At 40.9% G+C, this 14504-nt stretch overlaps 1 protein-coding gene across 8 annotated transcripts in view; it reads right to left on the reverse strand.

The window, feature by feature from the left end:
* GRM7 (glutamate metabotropic receptor 7) overlaps window positions 1-14504 on the reverse strand; it is a 298668-nt gene that overhangs the window by 270809 nt on the left and 13355 nt on the right. The window contains exon 1 of one of the 8 annotated variants that reach the window (XM_065687275.1): window positions 5691-5740. The exons of 6 other annotated variants lie outside the window; for them this stretch is intronic. In XM_065687275.1, the coding sequence (XP_065543347.1) occupies window positions 5691-5717 (27 nt within the window). In that variant the 5' untranslated portion in view covers window positions 5718-5740. Of the gene's footprint in view, window positions 1-5690; window positions 5741-14504 lie in introns of those variants that run through there. One more of the 8 variants, XM_065687276.1, reaches the window with a different exon arrangement.

Consider the following 14504-nt stretch of genomic DNA (forward strand, 5'->3'; position numbering starts at 1 on the left):
GTTCTCCGAGCAGATACAGACACAATTTTGGTGCTAACTTGGTAGTTTGCCACTAACTGCTGACATCACCTTAGTTATTAAAGTGCATTACATTCTACATCATTACCTACTGAAAAATAGCTGTGCTTGAACTGAATTGCTGACTTCAAACTTGCTCTACAAGCATCATCTTCTACACTACAGGTGTATGGAAATTACATTAAAAAAGAACTAGTCCGCCTGATCCAAAGTACATCTTTCCATCACTGGATTTCCAAGCACCTGGGATGGGGTGGAGAAGACAGTCAATAATTTTCCCATTTTGTAGTAAAAAAAGGTAAAAAATAAAATAAAATAAAATAATAAAATAAATTAAAATAAAGAGGAATTGCCAAAAATATCCCCCTTCCCTAATGACAACATTTGGTGGGAAAAGAATGGACTATGGCAATAAATTTTGTCAAGATTACAAACAGGACCACCACTAGTAAATAATAATCCTGTAAAGATGTGTCCATCGGTTGTGGTGCCACTGCCCTGCTTCCCACGGCTTCAGCAAGGCAACACTCCTGGTCTGCGTACCTCAGCATCCAACAGCACGTTACCACTGTGGGCACCAGGGTTTTGGTAGTTAGCATGAGTTGAAAAGTCCAACAACCCTGGATCTGTGCCCAGCCTTGCTTCAGGAAAAGTATAATTTCTGATTTGTGTATCTGTAAAACCAGATTAAATACTGCTTAGTCATGTTCAAAAGCAACGGGAGAAATGACCCAGAAATCACTTGGAAACTCTTACATGCAGTCATCATTGTTTCTACTACCGGGTGAAACAGTCACCAGCAAAGAAAAAAACTCCAACATTAATGTCTCCCTCCTTTGTTCCTCACCTCTTAAATTTCTTTTACATCTTAAGACATTACCACTGTTTTGCAAAGCTTAAAACCACACACACCTATCAGCAACTCTTCTGCTCTGGTCTGGAAGTCAGTGAAATGATCCAGAACTTGCCCACATGGAAACAAACACAAACACCAGTTCCGTCAATTCAGAAATGAAATCACCTCAATTCAGCCTTTAGTAGAAACACACACTCAGAATAAGGCTGAAGTAGACTTAATCAATTTCCAATGTGAATTAAACTAAACCAAACTACAGCCAGTTCTGCAAGACTTCCACACAAATGGCTAATGCAGCTTTCCTAATCTGAGCCAGAATTAATTGATTCCCTTCAGCCTGCACATCTTTGGTCTGAGCCCATCCCCACTGGAATAAGTCACCTCCAGGCTGAAGGGGAGAGGTGGCTGAAAACATGCAACAGCCTAAGTTTATCCAGTAACGTTCGGAAGTTGGTTTTTGGTGGTTTTTTGGTTGGTTGGTTGGTTTCTAATGTAAACAGTTACAAGAAACTCAGGAAAGATGCAAAGTTAAAACTAGGAAAAAACATGGAATGTCCAACTCATTTCATTTTAACATTTCCTCACTTGGTTATATTTTCAGGCAGAAAGACCCAGTAGGAGCATATTTAATCTGAACAGCATCTTGTGATGATTTATGATAATTGATATTTAATGGGGTAATTTTAGACTGGTGCAGTTAGCTTTGATACCTCAGAGATCTGAAAAATCTTGCAGTGGAGGTTCTCTGTATAGGAAGAGAAAGGCCTTCTTGTGAAGCCAGGAATGCCTGAAGTCTCTAGAAAGACATTTAGCCACAGCGTTCTTCAGGGTGGATAAGCAGGCATCTTAAAACACATCATCTGAGTAATATTGCAACAGGCTGAAAGAGGGAGGTAGGATACAGAAGAAGAACATTGGCAGAAGTATGGCTGTGGGATCTAGAATGCAAGCATGGGCGCCAGGGCTGGAGAGGACACATGGGGACAGGAGCAAGTATATCTGAGCACAGGAGCAGGGAGAGAATAAGTAATTCAAGTCGTATAAGCGGATGAGCTCATAAGTGCATCCTACCATGGGAACCATAATGCTGAGCCTCACTAGCACAGAAACCTGAGAAGTAAACAAGGCTGGGAACACTGAAATTGGATATTTTTTTTTCTCCCTTAGAACAAGAGGGATCAGTAAATCAGATCCTACAGGTACTAGATACTACAGCCTGGGAGGCCATTCCACTTAGCAGGATAATACCACCTGAGAGGAGCTTCTCTGTGATCTGGGGTACTTGGTGAGACTCCCTCGCCACTGCCTGTCTTGTTAGAGGTCCACCCTGGACTCATCAGCTTAACTTTGTGTGAGATTTTGTCCTGCCATTATCTGTAAGTCCTTATGTTTCTGACCCATTTATTTTACTCAACACATCCCTTTCATTAAGACTCTTTATTCCTCTATTCAGCTACTTGTTTCTCAAAGCACAGCATCCTAGGCAGATAACATTCAAAAAGCATCATTAACCCCTCCTCCCCTTGGTTCTCCAAAATTCAGTTACATAACAGTAGCCTCAGACATGCTGTAACTGTGTTTTTTTTAACAGTCATTACCCTGCTTTCTCCAAGAGTTCAAACTTAAAGAAAAAAAGGCAGCACACACCCCACACACAAAACCAAACAAACCCCCAAAACCAACAAGCCAGACTAGCAGCTGAGTCCTCCTAGGTTTCATTGTTTCAGCTGCATCTGGGTCATTTGGCTTCTTCTCCCTCTCTTCGCTCCCATCTAGACAAGGAAGACACCAAGCATTTCTCCTCTTCCTCACACATCTGCACCCAAGCAGAGCCTGGTATGCATGCCAATGTGTGGCTTGGGACATCCCAGATGGCCACACAGCATCCAACCTGGCTTTACCCCGAATACATTCCTTCTTTCCTACTGGAAAGAGAGTGGGTACCTCCCAAAGCACCTCCTGTGCATGCACACGCCATGTACACAAGATTTTAACTTGCCTTCATTTCTCTGAATTTTACAATCTCCTTAGCCCAGTGAACCAATGCCCAGCATTAAGTCAGCATCTGCCTCCTGCTCCAGCATCTTCCCTGGAGCCACCTGCCCACAGCTGCCCTGGCAGGACCTGCAGGACAACCTGCCAGCTCCCCAGGGCAGGAGATGACATTCACAGCTCACTGCCTTCCCCTCAAGGAGCATGAACTTCCCACCACATATGGGAACAAAGGCTACAGTTAAATACACACCCAACTGCACTCAGATTATCCCGGGGTTTTAAGGATCCTGTTACCTTTATAATTATTTCTCTTTCACACTGTTTTAAAATATACCTTCAAGTTCTGTAACCACATCTTTCAGTACCAACTAAAAGCCTGCTCTAGATCTGGAACAGGTATCAGAAGGGTTTGCTCTGTTTTTCAGGAAAGGGGAGTTCACTGCAGTCTTTTGCTCCTTATTTTCCCCTGCTGCATGTAAAGATCACCTCGATCTTTTGTACTGCATAATGGCAAGTCTTTCCCTTTTTACCAGCCTCTAATAAGGAGGTTATTTAAAACACTTTTAAGTATATGCCTTTGATTTGTACATTAGTATTCACTAGGAAAAAAAAAAAAAGACAAAAATAGGACTTGCCCTAATGCAGTCTCATCTTCTTGTTTATTTCTTATTATTTCCACCCTGTGTAACTAGGTAGGTCAAACAGATCAAATTAATTTCAGTGCATCTGTCCCAGCCCCAGCAACATGTAGGTTAAATGGCATTGATGCTGGGCTCTCTGAGAGGGAGTATGGCTGCATTAGCTCCCTTAACTGGAATAAGTTCGACCCATTTATTAAGCTTCAGTTTTACAGCCAGCATTTCATAATCTACTTATGACTACATACCTGATCTTGTCAAAATTCTCCTGATGCTCTTAATTCCAGGCCTCCAGCACCCACAGACAATGCTACAGAAAACAGACTACAACAGCAGGGTGTGAAAAACAGTCAACATGGACAAGGAGGTGGCAACACATACTGGTTTGTCATCACTGTGATTGCAGCTATTACATTTCAGTCTGGAAATCTGTCCTTTCTGTGTCAAAGTGATTTGCCAGGATATTTAGATAATTTACTGCTAAAGGCAATGTATCTGAAAGAGCTTTCTTAAGGCAGTCTAGCCAATAAATTTGGCTGGCAGAAATGCACAGAAGCCAGGGCACTCCACGGTCACCCGCCGTCTTTGAAAGTTGCCAATTCAACACAAACGCAACCCATGTTGGCTGACACGGGCAGCCCCAAGCCCATTCCCTGCACATTTTGCTAAAATAAATAAATATATATGCAAATAAAAATTATTTGGAGAAACAATAATCCAATACTATTTCTTAAGCAAACATAAGTAGCTGTCAACAACGTGCGAATCGAACTCATTCTGAAGATAGAAAAAAAACCAAAACTGCAAGGATGCGAGTCTCTTCTTTCCCCTGCTACCACTTGGATGTGATTGAGCAAAATCCAGCCCATCTTATTTAGCCCCTGTACAAGTAGCCCCAAAACTTGACAGGCACACAGCCCAGCACTTGCTCCCTGGGGAGGTGGGGAGCAGCTCGGCCCCAGCACCTTGTTCCAAGAGCTTCCACTACCAGCCCAGCTGTGGCCTTGGAGCCTCACATGCAGCCTGCATGATCCTAAGCCTGTGGGTGTCTGAAAGGGAAAAGCCAGCACAAAGGACAAGAGCATCCCAGATGCTCTGCTCCAGGATCACCTCAGTTCATTTTTAAAGCACTTGGGAAGATTCCTCATCTGCCTGGCACAGCACTCACCGGACAGACCCATATTCATCAGGAAAAACCCCAAGCCAGCTGTCAGACCTGTTTACCTCTTCCCTCTGAACAGGCTGGAAATTCATCACGTCACACACAATCCATTTCTATTTTTCCTGAATGAGCACAGATTTGAATTATCGCATCATTTGCGGAAAACAAAGATACTATTATGAAATGCAGATTTCAAGGAGAAAGACTTTCTGTGGATGAGTGAGAAATTCATGACCTGACAGAACTCGGAATTCAATGGCCTCCTTGTGGGGAAAACTCAATGCATCATTTTTGATCAATTGTACTTTCAAGTCATTTTCTTATTTATGGGTAACTGAGAAGACACTTGAACTGGCAAAATAATTCATGTTTGTTTGCACAGATAAAACTGAATTTAATAATGCAGAATTTTTAAAAATAAATAAAGTCATGCATTACAAAAAGTGCATTTTAAGTCTTTCTTTGTCAAAAATTCACGGCATGAACTCCAAAGTGCTCCTTTTCTTCCTCCTCTCAAGGGAGAGCCTTTCCTAAGGTCTATGTGATACGTTTCATACTCCACTAAAAAAATAACCAGCACCTGAATTTCTGTTGCTGCTACTGAGATTCATTAATACCAGCACTTCCATTCATCTCCCAAGTCCCAGAATAAGATCCTAGCAAAGGTGCACATCAGTGTGTGAGATGACTACAGACTGCATTGAATAAGTTTCTTCTGCCCACCCAAGGGGCTGTTTAACATACAGATTTGTGGGGTCTTAAAAGCCAGAAGACAGACAAGAATTACTGAGGAGAAATTTGAGTCTCAGATACTTCATGGCAAAAGAGCTTTCTTTGGGAACTTTGAACCTCCGAAGAACACTGAAAATATCCCTGGAGGAAAGCCAAAGGGCCTTTTCACTATGATTATCTTTTGATGTTCCTTTCAAAGAACATATCTTGTCAGTACAATATATTACAGTATCAATATTCACCTTGTAACAACAGCAATTAACCCAAATCAGTCTGGATTGTCACTCACCTGATAAGAACACACTCTTTCCCCCATGCTGCTCTTCACTGCCCCTCTGCTCATCTTTCCCCACCCAGTCAGCTCCTCTCTCATTTATTATCTTCCTCATTCACCTGGTAATTGATTCCATCTGTATCACTGCATCCTTGATTCATCTTCACTTTCCCTCTTGCTTTTATTTTGCTCCCTCCCTGGACGCACTGCATTGCTGTTCAGGGATGTTACTTTTTTCCTTCCCTTTTTTCTTTAATAAAGAGAATGGCATTAACTATCTCCTAAATTGATATTTGATCCTTTCCGGTTTATACCTAGTTTTAGCAGTAAACAGCAACAGGTGCTTAAAAACTATCCTTTTCACCCACTGTTAATCTTTATTACCTGGCTTAGTGTCAACACATTCACCTGACAATACGAGATCTCTACATGCCGGGAAAACAAACCAGAGTTGGCACAATCCGCCACTTCTCCAAAGGGAAGACTTTTGCCTTAGAGATGCTAGGAGCAGAGTGGAGGATGACAAGGAAAACAGGGCATGAATATCGAGCCCTAGAAGCAAGGAAGAAGGAAAAAAAAATGTGTCCCATTGGAGGAGGCTCCCTTCTCCCCTGCCATCCAAATGGGGAAGGATGATTTTGTGGCCGTGGCTCTCGCAGGGATTTACATTATCGAAGTTCGCTGCACAGCTCTCACAGATTGTCTTAAATGATCAGAGGCAATTCATTTAATCTGTTATGCCTCTCAGTTTTCCATCTGCAAGAGGGAGATAACACATCTTTCCTCCAATCCCTTTGTTTTTTCTGCTTAGATGGTAAATTCGTTAGAGCAGGGACTGTCTCATCATGTCTTTAAACAAAGCCTTGAAGAATGGTTTTGGTTAGGGTCTATCAAGTCGATGATAAACCCTCCCAAACAACCACACCCACAGAAAAATAAATTGGCACCAAACCAGAATTCTGCCTGGTCTTCTCAAGAGTAAACAGCATTCAGACGCTGCTGTTTAACTTCACTACGGTCTGAGAAATTGCTTTAAGCATTGTATTTGTGTTTTCTTATGACTTTAAATAAAAAGCAAAGACAACAATGAAATAATATATAATAGTTCGTGTATATATTTTTTATATATAAAAGGTCTTTATGTTTTATGTGTGTCCTGAATTTAGTTTTGCCCCAAAATGCTCTTAGAGGATTTGCATAGTTATTTTAATAGTCCATTTAAATGTGTTTATGCACCTTTAGACCAAACTCATTCAGGCATTTATGACACAGTAATGAATTGTATGACAGCAATGTATACACAGTAAGAAATCTTTTCCTTTTGTAGAGCATATATTAGCACTGACTTATAAATTCCGTAGTAGAGTTCACTGACATGCATAGAGTCAAGGGACCTTTGTTAAACTACGACATTTGACGATAACTGAGAAGATGCATATTGAGAAAGTCTTTCCTATTTTAATGTCAGAAAGTTAGAAATTAATTTCATTTTTTCACATATTTCATCAAAGTCTTTGCAAAAGGTCAGTATTTAAACTTGTTATTTTAAAATGCCTCCTGCAATTTGCCTTACTGTGGTAATTTACAAGGAAAGTTCCCATAGCGTAACACCAAAACAACCCAGGGAGATTCTTCTTATTCCTGATTGTCAACAAATTTCAGAATCCGAAGGAAAAAATGATGCATTTCACAGGCATAATGAGTATGATGGTCACAGTAAACTTTCTATAAAGTACTTACATTTCATGCTTTCTCTGAACTGGGAGCTCCCTAAAGTCTGGAGTAGCCTGAATATGCTGAAATGAATTTATTTTTTTTTTTTTTTTTTTTATATTTTCAAACTATTCCTCCAGGTTTTGGGTTTTTTTTTAAGACAAAGCTATTTCAAAATTGTTTGCTGAATCTGACCCACATTTCAAAAAGGTTACACTCCACTGCTTCTGCTTTTCCTGCTGCGGTGCCTCCCAGCTGCAAAAGCTCACTCAGATCCAAGCTTTTAATCTCTTTATTGCTTATTCAGATCCCATCCCAGCCCCAAGAAATCAGGAGCTGTTGCCATCCCAGGGATGTTTGATGGCTATGAATAATACCGAGCTAATGCAGAATAATAATTAACATCCTCTCTCCAGTATAGTTATTTTTCCAGCTTCATGAAACTCCAGCTGGGCTGCTGGTGAAGAGAATGCATCTGTAGAGGTGATGCTACCTGGTGACAGCATGAGTGAGCTGCAGGGGATGATTCTCTTGCACCAGTTGCGCTGCCTGTATGAACCAGGTACAGGCAGAGGAAAGCAGACCACAGTTATTTGGCTCAAATCACCAAGCCACTGCAGTTTAGGAGAATGAGTAGTGCTGGTAATGTCTCTGTTAAGACACATGAGCACAGTGACATGTCCAACCTGCTCCACCTGGGGAGCATTTCACTCCCTGTCCAAAAGGAAGTGTTTTGTACTGACTACGGAGAAATCCAACTAAAGGTCTTTCTGAAGCATCTCTTTCCATGCCACCACTAAAAGACTTTGTCCCTGTAGCAGGCCTGAAAGGTTAAGGGAGGTTTTCTTTTGATTACTAAGAGATAACTGTCCCTGAAAAAAACTACTAGACATTCAAAGTACATTTAAATCGGGTTCAATCTTTCCTTATTACAGTTGTTATCTAATTCAGATGAAGTAACAAAGCTGCACTTCCAGTGATTTTAACTAAATGCAGTTAACCTTAAAAAGTCACTTTTACAAACATAGCAGACTTATCTAGATTTAAATTTTAGTTCTTCTACAAAGACTTAAGAACAGGTTCCTCCCCATTATTCAATTTAACAATAATAATAAAAACCTCCATGACAGCTATAACAAAAAGGCTCCAATAAAGCTTGAAACCTTTTTGATAATGAAACATACAATTTCCCTGTTTGAAGCATAATTCCCCAGAGAACATTTAAAAAAGAATATAGAACTGTCGTTGTAACACTGTTAATGTAAAGAACTGAATACAAGAAACAGCCCATGTGAAAAACAGACTTTCAGAAAATCTAGAGAAAAAATAGTGGGTGGGAGAGACTAGACAATTTAAATGCATTGTCCCATTAGGACAATTACGGGAGTCAATAAAAACTGGCAAAACTGAAAAAGACACACTGTGCTGCTGGGTTCAATTTCCATCTAACTCAGAAACAGAGAGGTAAACTACAGCCAGTAGTCACCTCATGTGATTCCTAGGTGCAGATGACTTACCCATGTTGATAACAGCCGTTCTTCTCTTCCCATCAAAGTATATCTTTTGTTGGATCACAACAGCTACTCTCCATCTTACTGCTTTTTTAGATAAGTCTATAATCACGTATCTATAATGTACTTTTAACTTTAATTAAGAGCAAGTAAACTGTCATATTAGGAACAGTAACACATTAATTAAGGTTAGTCTTACTCTTACAAGTCTGAATCTTCCAAGTTTTCTCATCAATACCTTATCATCATAGTGGGAGAGAGGAATTAATGTACTGAGAGGATGTCAACTGTTTGAAGGGGATCAAGCACTTGGGATGCCAAAATAACCAGCCCAAGAGCTGGATTAGTGAACTGAATACAAGAAAGTTGAAAAGTGCAAAACCATCAGTACAACATGCCTCCACAGCCGAGGTCTCTGGTGGATCTCCAACACGTGTGAATTATCCTTAGGCTCTCTACTGCACACACCACGCAAGCACAATTTTTAACAATGTCAGACTTTAATCAAATTTCAACAGCTTTTTCTACTAGTGAGTATTTTTAAATTGGAGAGCATGAGACCTCGTTATTTTTGACAGGTCTACCTTCACCTGTCAATGCGCCAAAATCCGCTGAATGGAAACCTAAAAATTGCCTACAAACATATTTCTTTTTCCAAGTTTTGGTTCTTTCCTGTACTGAAGTGTCTTGAGAAACACCCTGAGCCTCCTACAGCTCATTCAGAGCTTTGTAATTTTACTGCTGTTGCAATTGTATTTGCATGACTTTTTAATAATCCCAGCTCCTGTGGCCCTGAGTTACTGTGAGAATCTATACGTTCATTACATAATTGTGTTAAAACTTCACAATGGTTTTGAGTTTTAAGCCTTTTGGGCAAGTTTTTATAAAAATCTCTAGTTTTAAGTGTTTTTTTTCTGACTGGGTAGGGGGCTTTCTTACCAAAATATGCCAGTCCCTAAAGTACAAAGAGTGCGATCATGCCATAAAAAGTGTATGATTGTATTTCTCCCTTTATCTAGGTAGCTCTATTTGTTGCTTTCTCCAGTGCAGTGCTCCTGTCTCACCAGGACCTCAATGATACTGTTGGTTAGCCACATTACCAGCAAAGCTGTGATTGCTGCTCCCTAGAATAACATTCTTGTCAATAAGGTGTGAATTTAAAACTTCATTTGGAGATATATAATGATGAATTGCAAAGTGTGTATGTGGAGGGAGAAATCAAATAATCAACCCAACAAGTTAATCTTAACACAAAGGGGGGAAAAAATACACTAGAATATATCTGACTTCTCTTAGGATCCATCCCATCAATGCCCAAAATCTCGATGGGCTGGATTTTGACAGTGCTTCGTGCTTAGCAGTTCAAACTAACATCAGTGAGCTGCTCCTACCAGGGCTCCAGGAACAGCCACTGCATTTTTGAAGCTGCAGAAGCAAAGTTTCACTACTGACACTTAGGGATAAGGTTTCTTACACACAAGTTAAAGATATCATTGATTCCCTTTCTACTGCCAAGAGGAAAGTGCTAATCTTCATGCAGCCTGGGGTTGACTCTCACAGCTCTGTCTCCAGCACATATCATCCACACCAGCTCTCATTCATGCCCAAAGCTTGTTTCAGCACAAATATTAACCAGTGCAGAAATCTGAACTCACCACTACTCCTTCCATCTATCCTCATGTCAAAGCTGTTGACAATACCAGCACATCCAAAATAACATGCATCATTCTCCTAGTCAATTGGGATTCTCAAGCCAAGAGCCAGTAGGCTGAAAATTCAGCAATCCTGGCAGCCACAGATTAATCCATGCTAGAATCTGAACAGGATTTTCCTTTGCATGAGGACTCTTCATTTTATTAGTCTGTTACACTGCTGGCAGTTTCTCTCTTTCTGAAGTTAAGTTGGTTATTTATGGGCAGATTTTATGTTCATCTCTGAAAGATAATGAGCAAAATCCTAAGGTAAAGGCAAGCTCTGCAATTCTACTGACAAATTCACGCCAGACAAAAAAAAAAACCCAAGCTCTTCATGCACTGTCATTACAAAAATTTGTATATTTTCAGTATTATACTGGCACTTAGAAGTCCCATTTGAGGTAAAAAACTTGCTGGACAGCTTGTCATATACATACTTAGAATGGTCCTCATGGTGAAGGATTTATGCACTGCACACAAATTCCACTGATTTACACCCCGATTTCTGTGACAGGGTACATTTTATAGGTCAGAAAACCCCCAAACAATGTCTTCCAAGTATTATTCTCCTATCTGTGAGGCCTTAAAGTGAGATTTACATCTGCCAGTGGAGTCAGGTTTAACAGTACATCCTACACTTTGCCAGCTGTTATGGAAAACAGGTTCCAGTTGTACCACATTTTGCTTAATTTATGTGAGCACTGGGAGAGAGGGGGGTTGGGAAAGATCTGGAGAGCAAAAAAAAAAAAATGTTTTTCTTCTATTTTGTTTGCTGTTCTGATAATAAACTCGCAAGTTTGAGAGGCTCCGGAGAGAGCTTCTCCATCCCGAGCACCAGGGACAGATCCTGCTCACTCCAGCTGCTGACGGTGAGGATCTGCCACACATCTCCGAGCTGCAGAAAGCATCTATGAGAGGGGTCTGAGCACCCATGGAACACTGAGGTGTGGCAGGGGAGGTCACTTGGTTATTCCCCAAGTATAAGCAGGGTCCATGGGGTTCACTGGAGAAGCCTGCAGGACTGAGAACAAGGAGCCCGCAGGAGTAGATAAAAATCACATCTCTGCCTTTCCTAGCCTTATACCAAGTGCTCATCTGCTACACCTGGGACTCGAGTCATGTATTACTTTGTTTGAAATCAGATATTACCTAATCTAGACCCAACAGACTTCACATGAGCAAGTTTTTACAAAATAGAGTCCTACAGAACAGACCCAATTTTGCAGCTGATGTCCCTCAGACATCACCTCCCAGAGAGAAGCAGCACCTGGACCTGCAGCTCCCTGCAGCAGCCAAACAGGGAAAAGTTCAAGTCTGCAAGAATTCTTTGTCCAAATTAAGAGTAAAAATAAATTTGATAAGGGGAAGCATATGAGAGCAGTAACTTTGCTCCCACCTGCAGCCAGCTGCCCTAGGTGAGCTTAGAGCCCTCCATCCCTCACACAGCTCAAGGTCCATTAGGACTAATTCCTGTCTGTCTGAGTGCTATGTACCTTCAAGTCCATTTTCTCCCTGATTTCTATTTTTAAAATTGCTGTGGCTTATAAGAGTATTTTGTTCTGTGCAGTGACAGGCTGTCATTTAGGCCAAGATGCCCCTTCCCTGCAATAAGCATCCCAGGTAATTCACTAAGCACAGAGATATTTGCCTTAAAGGCTCACTGTAAGGCATACTGCAGGTTTGCAGTGGAGTCACTGAGTCCCAAATCACCTACTGTCCAATGTCACCAAGGGAACACCACAGACTGTGAGAAAACTCTCCTAGTACAGGTGGGGTAAAGCATCCCTATGCTGCCCACTGGTCAACCAAAGTCAACATGGATTTAGCCATCCCAAACCAAACTAAGGAACTGACCCTGTAAAGAGAGACTATGGAAAAAGTACAACTCACAGAGCATTGGTGCAGTAAGAAGTATGGCCACAAACAAAGGGTATAAGTCATTCATTGTAACGTTAATTTTCGCAATCAAAACACTCTCCAAAAGACCATCACCAGCTAAAAACCAATTTTTTCATTGAGTTTTATATGAATAATCAAAGTAATGATTGTTTTTTAGACATAGGCTGGGATAAAATGAAAATGGGAGGAACTAGAAATGCCCTTTATTTCTACTTGCTGGCTCTGCCAATCCCCAGCCTTTCCAAACCTCAGGATGTATCTGCACCCTTCCCCAGGTACTGCTGCAGCAAACCAGCGCCGTACCCCATGCTCCATTTCACTCTGAGTACCCCAGTAACAATGAGGAACCTTCAGGATACCAAGTAAAACGCAAAGCACAAATCTGAGATGTAAAGCAGCACAAACCTCAGCATAATTTTATTTCACTAAATAACTGGCATTTTTAATTTGTCTTCATGGAGTACATAAAAATACCCTCACTCAACAAATATGACACAAAGATTCATGCACAGGACAAACAGTTCAATCGAGAAAGATCATGTTTTCTCCTAGCTGCGTGTTTTAACTATACCTCATTATCTGTGATATTTTTAATGTGTGACATATTTACTATAACTAAAGTACTAAGACTTAGCATGCTCTACAAAAACCAGTAGGAAAGACAAAAAGAACAGTTTGTGGTTTTGCTAGCTCAATGATACCTTTACAACAGTACAAGGAGAAAAAGAATCATTTCATGAACCCAATAGCGTCTTATCCAGAATTCACCTTGGAGATTAGGATCAGCTGTCAGAGCAATTTTCCAGGCTGCTTAGGAGCCAAGTGAAGAACAGCAGATGGAGGGAAGAGGGAGAAGTACACACATTCATTGCTAAAAAATTCAATTTGAAAAAGTAGCAAAAGGAAAAACAAAGCAATATGTATAAATAAACCACTGCATAAAAGTCTATGTAATAGTTTGCTGCATAGAGGTACCACAAATCAGCTATTTCACCCCATGGAACAGGTGATATTTTTGATGAACTGTTACAACTTTCCTCATAGTTCAGAGCCTGAATGATACACGTCAGCTACATCTCTGCTCCTGCAGCTTTGCCAGCATGCTGATGTGTCCAGTACCAGTCAGAGCAGCCCTCAAGCCAGTTCGATGACCCTGCTCTAGGCTGCACATGACACTTCCCCTGGGGCTGATGATTGCTCCAAGCCAGGATCAACTGCTGCCTTACAAAAGAGTTGTTACGTATTTAAACATGAAGTGCGTGGTTACAGCACAGCATAGTGTATGCTGAGAAACAAGCATGGGTTTATTTCACATATGTGAATTTATCATAAACATAGCCATAGAAAGCACATTTGAATAAGCAATTGTTATTTCACTAACAGATGGATTTCTTAAGGAGAGCAGCAGGAGCTTTGCTTGTCTCAAGCAGGACATTATACAGAAGAGTTATCAGCCTCATTCCTCAGCGCTTTTGTGCTTAGAGGTATTTATTTTCTTCTGAAATGTATGAAGATTCTTCCTGAGAGAATAAGCACAGGGTTTGGAGGGTTTTTTAGTAACAATTTGATTTTCCAGCAAAATACATTTATCACAGGTAGGTAAAACTGCATTTGTGATTTCCTTCATTTCTTCATGGATTTAATGCCCTTCACAGTTTACCATATCACAAAAATATTCCTAAAGATGGAAAGCTGGCTCTCAATGGATGTCAGTACCTCTGCTCTGCAATCTGGCAGGCCATTCGCCTGGTCTCACACTGAGATGTGTTACAGATACCGGTATGTTAGAGACTGCAGCTGCCCTGGACATCCTCCACAGCGCTTGAAGAAACCAAGTCATTCTCCATTTCCACAGACCCAGTTTAGCTAACAAAGTGAAAACAAGCTGTAACTCCCTAAGGGCTGATGCCATCATGGCTGCTGCAGGCAGAAGGAAAATGAATTTTTCGGTGTCAACTTCCAGAATCCCATACAGAACACAAACCACTTTACCCATGACACTAACATTCTAC

Source organism: Lathamus discolor, chromosome 7 (genome assembly GCF_037157495.1).
Source record: "Lathamus discolor isolate bLatDis1 chromosome 7, bLatDis1.hap1, whole genome shotgun sequence".
Classification (NCBI taxonomy): Eukaryota; Metazoa; Chordata; class Aves; order Psittaciformes; family Psittacidae; genus Lathamus; species Lathamus discolor.